The sequence below is a fragment of the Lynx rufus genome, unplaced genomic scaffold (genome assembly GCF_022079265.1).
Source record: "Lynx rufus isolate CCGP_SWC_20201006 ecotype Redwood Valley unplaced genomic scaffold, mLynRuf1.p SCAF_23, whole genome shotgun sequence".
NCBI classification, from domain to species: domain Eukaryota; kingdom Metazoa; phylum Chordata; class Mammalia; order Carnivora; family Felidae; genus Lynx; species Lynx rufus.
Window position 1 is genome coordinate 6,792,877 of NW_025814838.1, and position 14,015 is coordinate 6,806,891.

Below are 14,015 nucleotides of genomic sequence, written 5' to 3' on the forward strand. Positions count from 1 at the left end.
GTTCTTTTCCACCGATCTGCTGTTATACTCAATAATGACAGGCCAAGCTGCATGTGGCATTGAGTTGGGGGCAAGGGTTTGTGTTTCTGGTATTAGCTCTGCCTCTAATTTTGTGTAATCTCGGGCAGAGACTTCACTTCTGTGGGCTCGGGCTCTGGATGTCCTTAGCTGGGTCAGTAGCTCACAGTTACTGTGCATGTGTGGAGTGCCAGGTGGGCACAGGACTTTCAGGATTTTATTTAGTTCTTACAGTAGTCCTGTGAGTTAGAGCAGGGATCAGCAAGCGACAGCCTATGGGCCAAGTATGAGCTCTGCCTTTATTTGTAAATAAGGTTTTATTGGAACACAGCCACTCCCATTTGTTTATGTGTCTTCTCTGGATGCTTTTGTGCTGCAGTGGCAGAGTTGAGTGGTTGGCCCACAAAACCTAGAGTGTTAACTGGGCCTTTCCAAGGGAGGTCTCCTGACCCCCGACGTACAGAAAGAAGATCGATAGTTTGCCGATCCCTGAGTTGGAATGTCCCTATTTTATAGATAGGGGACTGAACTCCGAGAAGTTGCAGTCGTGTGGCTGCTCCTTGACCCCAGACATGCTGGCCCTGAAGGTCATGCTCCTGTCATTCCACCAGGCTTGCCTTCCTTCCATCTTCAGTATCTTAAGGTGTTGCTCAGACATGTTTTCGGTGTAGCTTAATGCTGTTCTCTCTGCTGCATTCAGGAGGTTTCTCAACTCGACCATTCGTGAGAAGCGTCCAGCGTCAGAGCTTGTCATCCAGATCTTCTGTCACCAGCCCCTTGGCCGTTAACGACAATTGCATTAGACCTTCTTGGTCCCTGTCTGCTAAGCTGCAGATGCGCTCCAATTCTCCTTCCCGGTTCTCAGGAGACTCTCCGATCCACACCTCTGCCTCCACCTTGGAGAAGATCGGGGAGGCGGTGGATGATAAGGTCTCCATCTCTTGCTTTGGCAGCTTGAGGAACCTTTCTAGCAGTTTCCAGGAACCAAGTGATAGTCATGGCCGACGTGAGCACAAGGCTGTGGGTCGGGCCCCTCTGGCTGTCATGGAAGGCGTGTTCAGAGATGAATCAGACACCCACAAATTGAACTCCGGTGTTTTAGATACACAGAGCAAAAACTTAGCACAAGGGGATTGCGTGCCCCCCATCTCCGATCCTTTTGATAATAATAACCAGATTGCTTATGTGGATCAGAGCGATTCTGTAGACAGCTCTCCAGTCAAAGAGGTGAAACCCACGAGCCACCCAGGCTCCCTTGCAAAGAAACCAGAGAGCACAGCCAAGAGCTCTCCCAGCTCCAAAGGCGCTTCTGAGCCAGATAGAAGCTTGCGGAAGGGGAGACCAGTCTTGGCAAGCCAGGAATCATCTCTTTCAAGTACGTCCCCTTCTTCTCCTGTTCCTGTAAAAGTTTCTATAAAGCCCTCCCGCTCCCGAAGCAAAGCAGATTCTTCTTCCAGAGCCAGTGGACGGCATTCCTCCCCTGGCCCTGCCCAGCCTAGAAAGGAGTCCTCCCCCAAATCCCAAGACTCCGTGTCCTCTCCTTCGCCCCAGAGGCAGAAGTCCTCTTCCTCCCTTGCCTACACTCCTTCCTCCGCATCTGCCAAAAAAGCCCCCGGCCCTGCTGCAAGGGGCCCCTTCCCTCCTGGGAAGAGCAGGACTTCAGACAGGAGCTTGAGTAGAGAGGGCTCCAGACAGAGCCTGGCTTCCGACAGAGCCAGTGTCACCTCCAGCTCCAAACCCAACTCCCCTCGGGTGAGCCAAGCCAGGGTGGGGGAGGGCCGAGGAGACGGAAAGCACGTCAGGAGCTCCTCTATGGCCAGTCTGCGCTCCCCCAATACAAGCATGAAGGCTGGTCTGAAGAGGGACAGCAAGTCAGAGGACAAGGGGCTATCCTTCTTCAAGTCAGCCTTGAGACAGAAGGAAACCCGGCGGTCAACTGACCTTGGCAAAACAACCTTGCTCTCCAAGAAGGCCGGCAGTAGCTCTGCCAAGTTGGCCAGTAAGAATGCCGTGGATGACAAGGCAGAGAAAGGCTACCAGCCTGCAGGTTCCCAGCAGCCAAATGCAAGTGCAGTTGGAAAAGAGCAGCTTGTCTCCAAGGACCCTGCTTCCGCTAAACATTCCCTGCTGTCTGCTCGCAAATCTAAGTCTTCCCAGCTAGATTCTGGAGTGCCCTCATCTCCTGGTGGCAGGCAGTCTGCTGAGAAATCCTCAAAAAAGTTATCTTCTAGCATGCAAACCTCTGCACGGCCTTCTCAAAAACCTCAGTGATGTTTCTGCAATCCAAGTGTTTTATCTGTAAAGATGTTTATTTATTTAGAACCCCTTTCCCCCCACCAAAGCCCTCTATGCTTTTGTTTTATATGTTTTAGGTCACGTGCCTGACGTGCGAGTGTGTGTGCGTGTGTGTTTATGTGTGTGTATGTGTGTGTGTAGAATTCAACTGCAAATTGTTAAAAGCGTCGCCTTATTCTGCCATTGAACCAAATAACAGCCATAGGCAAAGTATTGATACCAAGCTAACTGGAATCATTGTAGACGAGACCCTGGGCGGTCCCTTTAGCAATTGTACATATTTCTTTCTAGAGAACTCTAATGACTTTCGTTGGACACTAGGGTTTGGAAACCTGTGAACCAGTTAAGCTGTCATTAGTGTGTGCTGTAGAGGGATCAGTTATTTGACTTGGGTTTCATCTGAGCAGGATTTGTCCTCACAGCTGATTGTCATGTGGCACCAGGAGCTCTAAAAACTGTGACACTAACAAACAAACCGAGAGAAGACTGTTGCTTTCTGCACTTTGGCCCCATCTACCAGTCTCTGTGAAGGGCAATATTTTAACACTAATGTTTCTCAGGTATATACTCAGCTAGTCTAGGGTGGATGCGCATCAGCAAGAGGGTTAACCAAGAAGGTGGCCTGTGGGTGACTGTCCTTTCTCCAACTGCCACAGATAGAAGTTTCTGGAGGTAGAAATGAAGTCCTTCATAACTGCAAAGATGTGTGTACTACACGCTATCTTGGTTCTTTGGAGATGTCCTAAGGGGTGGCAAGTTGGACAGCCAGAAAGCCAGTCACTAGTTAATTTTGTTTTCCTTCTAATTTGCTAGCTAAGGCCATTGGGATTTTGAAATGTAGTAGAGCAGTTAACACCTTTGAAAGATGCCTGGAAAAAAAAAAGGATTCTGAACCGGATGCATGAATTTGTACCATTTCCCTTCTCTGGTGTTGCTTGTTCCTTGTGTTAGAAGCCAACAGCTCCATGCTGCCCTGGGTGCACATGCCCACGTTTCTTATACCTTGGGGAGAGGAAAGATGTTGCCTGATGCCAAAAGTCAGTTGATGGTGTGTTGGAGTGATGTGTGACAAAGTATTATGTGTGTGCTTCTGATCTGCCTGGCAAAGTTACAGACTGCTTTTCAGTAAGTCATTTATTTTTTCTTAGTGGTTAAGATTTCATCTCTTACCCAGAACTCACAAGCAGGATTGGAGCATGTTCCGTCTGGCATTGTCAGTGAGAAAACAAGGGAACCTCACAGAAATCTCACAGATAAGCAAGATCATAGTTCTTCAGGCTTTCTGGAGGTATCCTGGAAATTCTTAGCCTTTTTTTTTTTTTTTTTCCATTTTTCTATTTTTCTTTTTTTTTAATGTCAGGAGAGCCATGGTCCTGATTCTCTTTGAATAGCATTTGTCACTTTGCCATGAGATACAGCATGCTAAGTTTATATGCTTTTAAATATTAACTTTTAAAAAAAATCATAAACTTTCCAGTTCTTCCTGAATTCTTGGTGCACAGATCCATTTATAATCTCCCTTTTCAGTATTGCTGTGTGTGAAGTAATTAGAGCACATACACATGCACAGCTATGAATTCTGTGCTGCCTTTTATTTTGTTTTCTCCCCATAAATACCTCTTGGGAAATATTTCCAGTAGGTTTCTTAACTTTATTTTGCTGCTATTTGAGCATTAGCAGGTAACTTACAAGTCTGGAGGCCATTTTATGTTGAGGGTAGCTGGAATTTTAGACCCTTGCAATATTTAAGACTTAGATACTCAGCCTTGTGAAAGTTACCTTGTGCTCTGTGAATCTCATCGAACGTGAGCCTGTTGCCCAGTGCACTCAGTCCTGTACTCGCCCCTGCACCAGGTGTCCCTGTTTCACTGCGCAGGTGGCTGTGGGTTCCTAAAGCAGCATCCCTCTCCTCTGTCGTAGTGTAACTGCTGCTGACTGGCTGCCTGCAGTGGTGTTATTGCTGCCAACAGCACACCAACAGCCCTGCGAATGTTTTGCCACCGCTGGTTTTTCTGTGTTGCTTTTATTTCCTGGAAAGTACACACCAGTAATGGGATCGTCAGTAGCAGGAGTTTGATTTGAGCCTTTTTCTTTTAATAGGTAAATCTCATTTGAAATCTCCTACCTGAAGCTCTGAAACAGTCTTAGAATTAAAGTTTGACTGCACAGAGGGTTTTAATAACACCTTTTCCTGAGGCTGTTATCAGTTAAGCATTAATAGGATCTGGTTTAATTTTCACGTGGCAAATATTTTTATTCTTGTATCCTCCAGGAATGGATTTCCCATCATGTCTAGTGTCTTAAGCACACACACACACACACTCCAAAAAAACACCTCTACAAATTTCTTTAATTTTCTATGGTATCTAGAAATAAAATTTCAGTATCAGTAAATTATATGTCTATGGAGTTTAGTCCTTCTTCCAGATTTAAATGAAAAAATACTGTGGTATTATCAAGGTAACTTTAAGCTATTCTTTCTGTGCTTGGTAAACAATGAAAATCTCATCCCCAACTACTAGGTATAACCTTTAAGACACAGAAAAGGAGATTTGCCCAGAAGTTTGGAGGTGTTCTTTGAGGTGTGAAATATCTTATGGGAAAATTATTACTTGGTTCAATTCAGTTGTTTGGTAGGTTAGGGACTTGGTGTTTGCTTTGCTTTTTATTTTCCTGGTAGCATTTGGCACAGAAGCACATCTGCTTTGGGGTTAAAAATCATCTGTTGAGGATGGTGGGCCTAGGTTTCTGGTTGACAACTGAGTGGGCCTGACTAGAGCAATCATTTCCTGGTGGACACAGAATAATCCCTGACAGTAGTGTTACTCTGTAATGTTTGTTTGCTTTTAAAAAACTTTATTTTTGATTTCTTTTCCTGTAAACATGCAGTGCACTGAGGCTATTCCATTCCTTAAGACAGCCCTACACCTTGCCTTTGTAATCTCTTATATAACGTGGAAGCACAAAGAAACTGCTAAGCTCACGTCATCTCAAGATCATCTCCCAGCCCTTGTATTTTCCCATCCTAAAAGCAGCCTAACTGAAAGTAAGTCATACCTCGCTGGACCAGTAGAAATGGATGTGGGCGTATTTGTGGTCTGGTAAAACATTGTAATTATCTGTGAGGCTGTCCTAAACTCTTGCAATCATTCTTTCCTCTCTCATTCATTCATTCTGCAAACATTCGTTGAGGGCCTGCTTTGCTCATAAAGGCAAGCTGAAAGCTTCAGGAATTTGCTGTAGCTGAGGAGCCCTGGGAACACAGCCGATGAACCAGGGGATGCCGGTGAGGCCCTAGATGGAGTGATGGTCCCCCGAACAAAAAGATCAGGTGGATTCTGGTGAACCGGCCAAGGCCTGTGGTCCTCTTGAGCAAGTCTCTCCTGTTCTGGAAACCAAAAGTGCCCTTCTTCATCTTCAGAGACATTTTACTCTTACATCCACTTTTTCAGACTGAGCTGTCTCTACGAGTTAGTGGTTGAAAATCCATTACAGAATCACTTACCATTAGAATTTGGTCATCCACATTTGTTTGAAATAGATGTGGGGATTGGGGGGTGGGGGACAAATTGCCATCCCTCTAAATAGCTATCATGCTAAAAAGTAGGAACAGTATGTAAAGGAAGCAGTAGTGGCAGCCTTTAGGAAAAATGGAACAGAGAAGAGCTGTGAACAAAGCTCACTTATTTCAAATAAACATGTTTTTAAAAATAGATTGACATCTGATGTTACATTTCATTCTGACAAATTACTGAACAGCTGACGTTATTGTTTCCTATGTAGGTTATTAGAATTATTGGATGCTATGATAATTAGTGTTTCTGGGTTGGATTTTTGAGATAGTATGCAAATCATAAGCACAGTTTCAATAAAACACATATTCTGTGAGGCATGTTGAACTTGTATTATTTGGAATTGAGAAGAGCAAAACTTGCTGACAAAACAGTGCCCATATCATAAACAGAAAGTAGCTGTTCCTGCACAGACTGTCCGTCTTTACTTTCATAAAGGGTACATAATTGTTAAACCTGACTACATCTTTTGGGGGGAAATCCTATGCTTTTATTTAAATGAACACTTAGTGTTTCACACTGCCTTTTGATCAACTCTCAAAGTGTTTGTTTTGCAGCTGCAATTTGAGCGTGACCGGTCATTTCCGCACCCTCCACCCCAAGTAATGAAAACAATTTTGCATGGCCTCCATCTAACCCAGAAAGCATGTTCTTACCACCTATGCAAACAACGAATACAAAATGTGGGGTACACTAAATGTGAATTTTAAAAAAGGCGATTCTTGGATTATGGAGCTCTATTTTTGAATTTGTAATTTTTTACATGTGGCTTAATCATCAATAGAGAAGAGCATGAATGTGTTTTCTTGTTTTGCTTTGCACATGTTTCTCTTTGCTGATTTTTTTTTATCGTTGGCAAGATTGTATGAAAATAAGTATTTTGCAAGCACGAGTGGAATTGGATATGTTGAACACACACGGGTTTATATACTGTATTTAGCCTGAAGACTTTCCTAAAGTATTTTGTTCTAAAAATAACCTGCCATTTTCTATAGATTTTAATTTTTTATATCCTCTAGGGTTCTATTGTGGTCACAAGGAGAGAATGTGGCTTCTAATAGTGCTAACAATTTTAAAATGCTTTTGTAGAGACTTAGAGCTGTTTTGGAAAGCTGTGGAGCTTTGCAGCCACTGGTCACAATAAGAATAAGCTCATGGAACTTATGGTAGCAGTCTACAGTGGATTAGGTTCTAGATCCATCTCACATTCATTTAAAAACTAGTGTTTCCCAGTTTTGGAGGGAAGGGAGATCCATTGCAGGCTCGGGAGGCTTTTTGAGTCTCATACGTGTACTTTCCCCAAGACTCTGTTAAGCCTCTTCTGAATGACTTGTCTGAGATTCTGATACCCAGCATTCACTAGAATCATCTAGAGAACTTTTAAAAATGCTTGGGTCCCACTCCCAAGCTTTTGATCTAATTAGTATAGGGGCAGGTCCCAGAAATTGCCGTACATTTTAAAGCTCTTGGGGGTTTCTGATGTGTAGTCAGAACTGAGAACCACTGTGCTTACACCATCCCTATGGTGAGAATCACTGCCATGTGAAGCACTCAGGAGTGACTCAGACTCCTCTGTTTTGTTGGAGAAGAAAGGAAAAAAAGATTGAGAATTACTGATATTAACATCCTGTTTGAAATAAGGGAGCCTTTCTGATTTGAGGCCCTGTTTGGGAGCTTGGAGCATTTTGTGAGCAGCCCAGCACTTTTGCCACTCTGGTGGGATTTGGTGGTCTTTAGTTTGCTAGATGAGACAGAGTTCCCTGTGGGGTGTGCATCTTTCCCAGAGCCTTTTCCCTGGATGCCGCCACAGGACCAGACCCACAGGGGAGTAGTTAAGTCATCCTGAGATAAAAATGCTGAAGCGAAGCCTTCAGTGGCTTGGAGAACCTGTCCTGATTTTGATGGAACAATTGTTTCTGTAGTAATTACAAATAGCCGACTCCAGGCTGCCACCTAGTTTCCTAGTTAGCTCATTCTCTACTTCTCCACAGGGTAGTTTCAGAAGTGATTTTACTTTTAAAATGACTGTAAAGCATTTTGTTTGGAGTCTTTTTTTTTTTTTTAGTAACCCCCAGTATTTATTCTTGTAATTAAAAAACAAATCAAATAATACTCATCTAAAAATGTGGCAATAATGTTACCTATGGAGGCAAATGAAATTTACTTTTGATCTGTGGTGAGCTGCACTTACAACATCTTCAAAGTAGTCTGCTATGCTTTTTCAGGTGGTTTCATCCTATTGAGCATTATGCTGCCTACCAAAAAAAAAAAAAAACAAAACACACAATTTACCTGGTGTTTTCAACATTTCAAGGAGTGAAGATCTAAGTAGAAATCCAAATTGGAAATCATCCTTTAGAAAAGCCCCTTGAAGCAGAGTTCCCTATCGCGACGGTGAAAAGGCAGTATGGTTTCCTAGGTGCTATTCTAAGTGGTGTGGTGTCATGACATCAAAGGGGAAGGCAGATCCAGTGTTTTCTGAAGCTCAGGTTCTCTTCTGTAGGCCTTTCGGATATGTGTTTATGTTCCCTATCGGTTTGCTCACCAACTGTGCCTCTCACCACTGGTTAAAATCGAATTCAAGCCCCATTACCAAAATCGTTTCTTCATTGAACTCCTCAGTGTCACACTGGAATTTGTGTAGTTGTCTCACAAGCTGCATGTCCTGTCACTGTACACGCAATGCTTTGGTATTGTTCATGCACCATTCGTAGTGATTCCTGTATGATTTTCTTGTTTTGTTGTACGGTAATAATGGAAGGCAGGATGTCTTTCCTTGAGGCCGAAGAAAAGTGTGTCATTTTAAATTATTTTAGAACAAGTGCATGAGATGTGTCACTGACTTCTGTTATTTATTTGTATGTTTTATTATTCCAGGTGTATGCACTTTTAAAAAGCAAAATTTATATTTTTATGTTTAAAACGTTTTATTTCTGGAACAGCAGTTGATTATATAGTATACAGTTGGAATTAAGAGAAAAGTGGAAAATGTAACAATATAATAAATTTATTACATGATGCCCTCTTTAAGCCATATTCCTCTTTCTCCCCCTTACCAACATGTATCTTTTTGGTATTGACTAGCCTTGAAAATTAAGCAGAAATTATCTTTGTACCACACTGATCTCTACAAAACTCTTTAGAACCGTAGTGTTAAATGAAAAAAAGCAAGTTAACAGAAGGATATAGATACTCTATATGTAAAATTTTAAAACAAAAAAATCACATCTATGCTTAATTTAATTTTCACAGTTGGGGATTATTATTCCCACTTTTCCAAGAGGCAGATTGTCCTCGGCCATGGGGCCGAGCAAGAACTCGCAGTCTGGCTTAATTCCAGTGAAGGAGCCATTCTTTTCTGTGCCCTCTCTTGTGCCCGGATAACCTCCTTTTTAACTGTCTTGTTCTGATAAAATGTTCTCCACGGTCTTTACCTCCCCTTAGGACAGGACTCCCTGTTGAGGATGTCACATTACTTATGACCACTTGGGGGCACCAAAGATCACCATCATGAAATGGAATTTAAAAGTCTAGTGCGTGTGTGTTCTATGCCTGACTGTTGAAATGCTTATTCATTATGAATTGAGTGCATTTTCAGTGAGCAGGGGTTTCAGTTTATATGAGTACCTCACCAGCCATCATTTTTCCTGGAAACTATTAAATGGAGGTCATAGAGGAGATCTTGTTTTCTAAAGCACAGCATGATGATTTAGGGTTAGGGCAGGGAAACCTTTCCTAATCCAGGACACGTGTGAACCACATGCCCTAAAACCGAGGTGCAGCACTTACAAACCTCTCTAATTTTGAATAGTAAAGTTTTGCTTTAGGTTCTCTAAAGAGTTTAACCATGTAGTACACTGACTGATTATTCAGGAAGCTTCATTATGCCTGAAAGTATTTGCATGTCGTGAAATACATAGATTTAATAGTTCTGCAGATATTTAAGGATCATTTTGTCTCCATAGAATTTGGAAGATTATTTTTAAAAATTTGAATGATTAGATCTCCCTGTACACCTTTCTGTCCTCTGTCAGTCTTCCCGGGAAAAGCCAAAGGCATATAAAGCCCTGGGCCCTGGACCGCATGTTTCTGTATGCCCAGGGAGTGATTCTAGGCCACTGTAACTCTGCAGGATGTGGCTTAGGCCTGTTCCCCACCCTCAGTGTCCCTTTTCTCTTTCTGAGGCATGCTCCTGCATTCTCCCAAGTGAAGGTTTTGGTTTTCCTTTTTGTAGACCTGGGTCTCAGGCATCTCCACCCAGGTCACCTGGGAGATCACCTCTCTCTGGGTGGGTTGGGTGTATCTCATTTAGAACCCTCTGGAATTCAGTCTTGATTTGGTCTGGTCTTAGCCATGTTTCTCATCCCCTGTCAACACTTGCTACTTGGAGAGAGGACCAGGGCTCTCTCCCAGAGTGATAGGTTTTTGCATCATGTCATATAGCCTGATGGCCTGGCACCTCGTTTCTTAATGAACGTTCAGAGATGTGATGTTAATTTGACTTGCTCTTTGTATTTCTAACAGCTTAGTTTTTCTTGAAGTGAGAAGGTGATGTGAGTGAAACCAGGCTCTCCTGCACTTCACCTCTGCTTTGGAAGAATCCACAGAGGCCCACAGCATACAGATCGAGTTCCCAAGACTCAGGGACCGTGTTGGATTCGTCATCCCTTCAGAGAGTGGGGAAGGGAAGGCGCTTGTGGAGATAGTGCAGGGTGGCTGAGGATGGGCGGCGCCAGCTCCGGGGTTTCAAATCCATACAAGGCTGTGGTGGGAAGAGTGCCCCTTCACTGTGGCACTCAAAATGAAGTCCTGATTCCTTCAGTTAGCAGTGCTTCCTGTGTGCCCAAATGCTGAGGGAATGAGCCCTGTGGGCACCTCCGAGACAAGCCTTCTAGGCAGAATTCCAGGAAGTGGGCTGGAAGAGGGATGAGAACATGGCGATGCCTTGAGAGAAGAGCAATGAGTAAATGGTGTGGCGGGTAAGCACTGAAATGTTAATTATCCGTAACCAACTTGACCCCCTGACTATCTCATCTCTTTCATGGCTCTACTGAGATGTCACCTCCGTGAGGCCTTCCCTGACCACCGTTTTAAGACATTGCAAACTGCTTCATGTTCTCTCCCTCCTCCCTACTTTATTTTCTTCATGTAACTTGTCACCAACTACCAAGGTCTAAGTGCAGTCTATCTGCAACATCGCCTACAATATATATGCAACATCAGTCTATCTGCAGTACATATGCAACATATAGTCTATCTGCAACATAAAATGTATTCAGTATATTTGTAATATTTGGTCTATATGCAATGGTATATATGCTACATCAGTCTATAAACAATAAATATGCAATATATAGTCTGTATGCAGTCTATGTGCAATATATATGCAACATAGAGTCTGTACGCATGTATATATGCTCAGCTCTGTGGCTTGCTTACCTGTTTTGTTCACTGCTCTTTTCCTGGTACCTGACAGAGTGCCAGGCATATAGTAGTGAGTATCCAAATTAATGGATTTGTTTGAGTAATCCACTTAACCATTCTGAGTCCCCTTCCTATCTGGAAGATGAAGAACAGTACCTTGTCATGGAGTTGTGAGGGTTAAATAGGAAGATTCCCCATAGAGTCCAGGACAGTGCCTGGCATTGAAAAAGTCCTCAGGGAATAAGTGCCATTCCTACATTATAATAACAATAGGGATGGAGAGAGGGACTGAGCCTAAAGGGAGCTTTACAGAGGAGGGGTCATGGGAACAAAGCTCACACATTGTTGACTGGGGAAACTGCTTATAGTTTCCAAAAACCCCAGGAATCCAATTTTCCTGGAATGTCGGGCAAAAAGGCAGGAAGCAGTAGATGGAGGGGAAAGGGAGGCTGGCAGAGGCCTCATCTAGAAGGACCTTTATTGACCTACTACGTTTGTCGTGAAGCAAATGAGAATTCAGGAGAAATTTTTAATTTAGGAGAAAGATGAGATCCAGTTTGTGCCTTAGCACGGTCACCATGGCAACGATGTAGCATCAGCGAGCCTGGGTTAGGAGCTTGTTGCAGGAATCTGGGTGCAGTCTGTGGAACACTGATCTAAAACAGTGTTGGGTGGAGGGGGGCCCGGGGGGGGGCTTTTGGAGGGGGGTGACGTGCTCAGGTCCCAGAGGCAGGCTGCTAGGTTTGAATGACTCCCTAGCTGGACAGCTTTTGGCAGATTATTTAACTTCTCTGTGCCTCAAATTCTTCACCTGTAAAATGGGGCTGATAGTGCCTACATGATCATTGGGAGGCTTAACTGGGATGACTGGTTTATTTACATTTAATGCATTACATTAATTATAAGTGGATTTTATTTTATCTACTATCTTACTATTCTTTTGATGTTTGTCCCACCTGTTTTATATCTTTTTCTCTTCTTCCTTGCCTTTTAGATCAGTCAAGCATTTTTTAATTTCCAGTTTTTCGCCTCTGCTATTATTCATCCTTTTACTCTTTCTTTTTTTAATGGTTATCCTTGTGATATCAGCATGCATTCCTGATTTATAAGAGTCTGAGAAAGCTTTGTAATTTTCACCCTTCAGAGTCTTAGAACACTTTGATTCCATTTTACCCTTTCTACCATTTTTTATTGGTGACTGTGCATTCCAATTCCATGTGTATTTAACATAAATAGATATATAACTCCCGTAACTAACGTCGCTACTAACGTAAAAGCCAGTGTTCATTTAGATGTACCAGCATGCTCACTTTCCATTGCTGGTTGTCACCTCCTGCATTTCAGTGTGTTTCCTGTAATCATTTTCCTTCTGCTTGAAGAATTCATTTTAGTTTCTTTCTCCCCCCCCCCCAACCTGTGCTAATGATGCACTCTCTTATTTTCTGTTTGATTGGCAATGTCTTTATTTTGCCTCTACTTTTTGGAAGGTATTTTCACTGGGAATAGAATTCTAGGTTGGCAGTTCTTTCCTTTTCATTCTGTGGTATTCTGCTGTTATTATTTCTGTTGATAGATCAGTTATTAATGTCATGTTTGTTCCTTTGAAGGTGTGTTGTTTGTTTTTCTCCTAAATGCTTTGAAGATGCTTCTCTTTGTTTTTCATTAGTTTCATTTTTAAATTTGTTTTTATACTGTACTTTGTGAATCAGACTTGGAAACTTTTTAGCCATTATCTCTTTAAATGTTGCTTTGGATCCCTCTTCCCATCCCATCCTAGGACTCAGTCAATGGCATTACCATCCACCCCAGCTGCTCAGTCCAGACCAGTGATCCATCCTTGACTCTGGTTTTTCTCTCAGCCCCCCATCCTTACATCAGCTCCATTCACAAGCCCTGTCCTGATCCACTTCCACAATTATGTCCTAAATCTGTCTGCTTCTCCAACCCCATTTTATATCATTGTTTCTTTACTTCCAGGCACAGAAGCCACCTGTTAATGTCTTGAACACAGGGTCTTGGCACACCTGCCATTTCCTCTCAGGAATGCTCTTCCTTCAGACATTCATACAAGTCCTTTTTTCTCCTAGTGGAGCTCAGGAAGTCCTCCTTGGACCCCTGTATCCAGTGTTGCCCTCTTTATCTCATTACCCTATTTGTTTTTCACAGGCTCCGTTATTTCAACTTTACACATGTATAGACTGAGGCTCAGAGGGAATAAATAGATCACACAGGTAATGAGTGGTAGATCTTGGAGGTGAATTGGGCCTATTAAAGCTTGCGTTCTTTTTTTTCACATTATTACTCCCAATACCTTACATGATAGTAAGGGAATTGAATAATCAACATACAGAACCGCATTTAGCAATACAGTTACTAGAAGGAGAATCCTTTCTAGATTGTATAAAGTCCTTTTCTTTGTAATCTCTGAGTAATTTTTATTATATAAATTCAGGAAGTGAGGAAGTTTTGCTTTTTGGTAACAGAATTTAAGGGAACCTCCTTGGCTCAATTTTTTCTTTTTTTTTTGAAACCATAAAGTAATCATTTTAGACTTAGAGAAAAGTTGCAAAAAAAAGTTCAAAGAATTCCTATATACTCTTCACCTACTGTTAGCATAATGTGTAACCATGTACAGTGTTCTAAACCAGAGATTAACATTAGTATAATACAATTAACTGAGTTACAGACTTTATCTGGGTTTCTCCA

General features: G+C 42.5%; 1 protein-coding gene across 2 annotated transcripts in view; it reads left to right on the forward strand.

Annotated features, from left to right (window-relative positions):
* The window catches only part of USP31 (ubiquitin specific peptidase 31), a 100,583-nt gene that overhangs the window by 59,975 nt on the left and 26,593 nt on the right, over positions 1-14,015 (forward strand). The window contains exon 16 of one of the 2 annotated variants that reach the window (XM_047087099.1): positions 719-11,813. The exons of the other annotated variant lie outside the window; for it this stretch is intronic. Coding sequence (XP_046943055.1) covers positions 719-2,289 — 1,571 coding nt within the window. The 3' untranslated portion in view covers positions 2,290-11,813. Of the gene's footprint in view, positions 1-718; positions 11,814-14,015 lie in introns of those variants that run through there. 2 annotated transcript variants of the gene reach the window in all.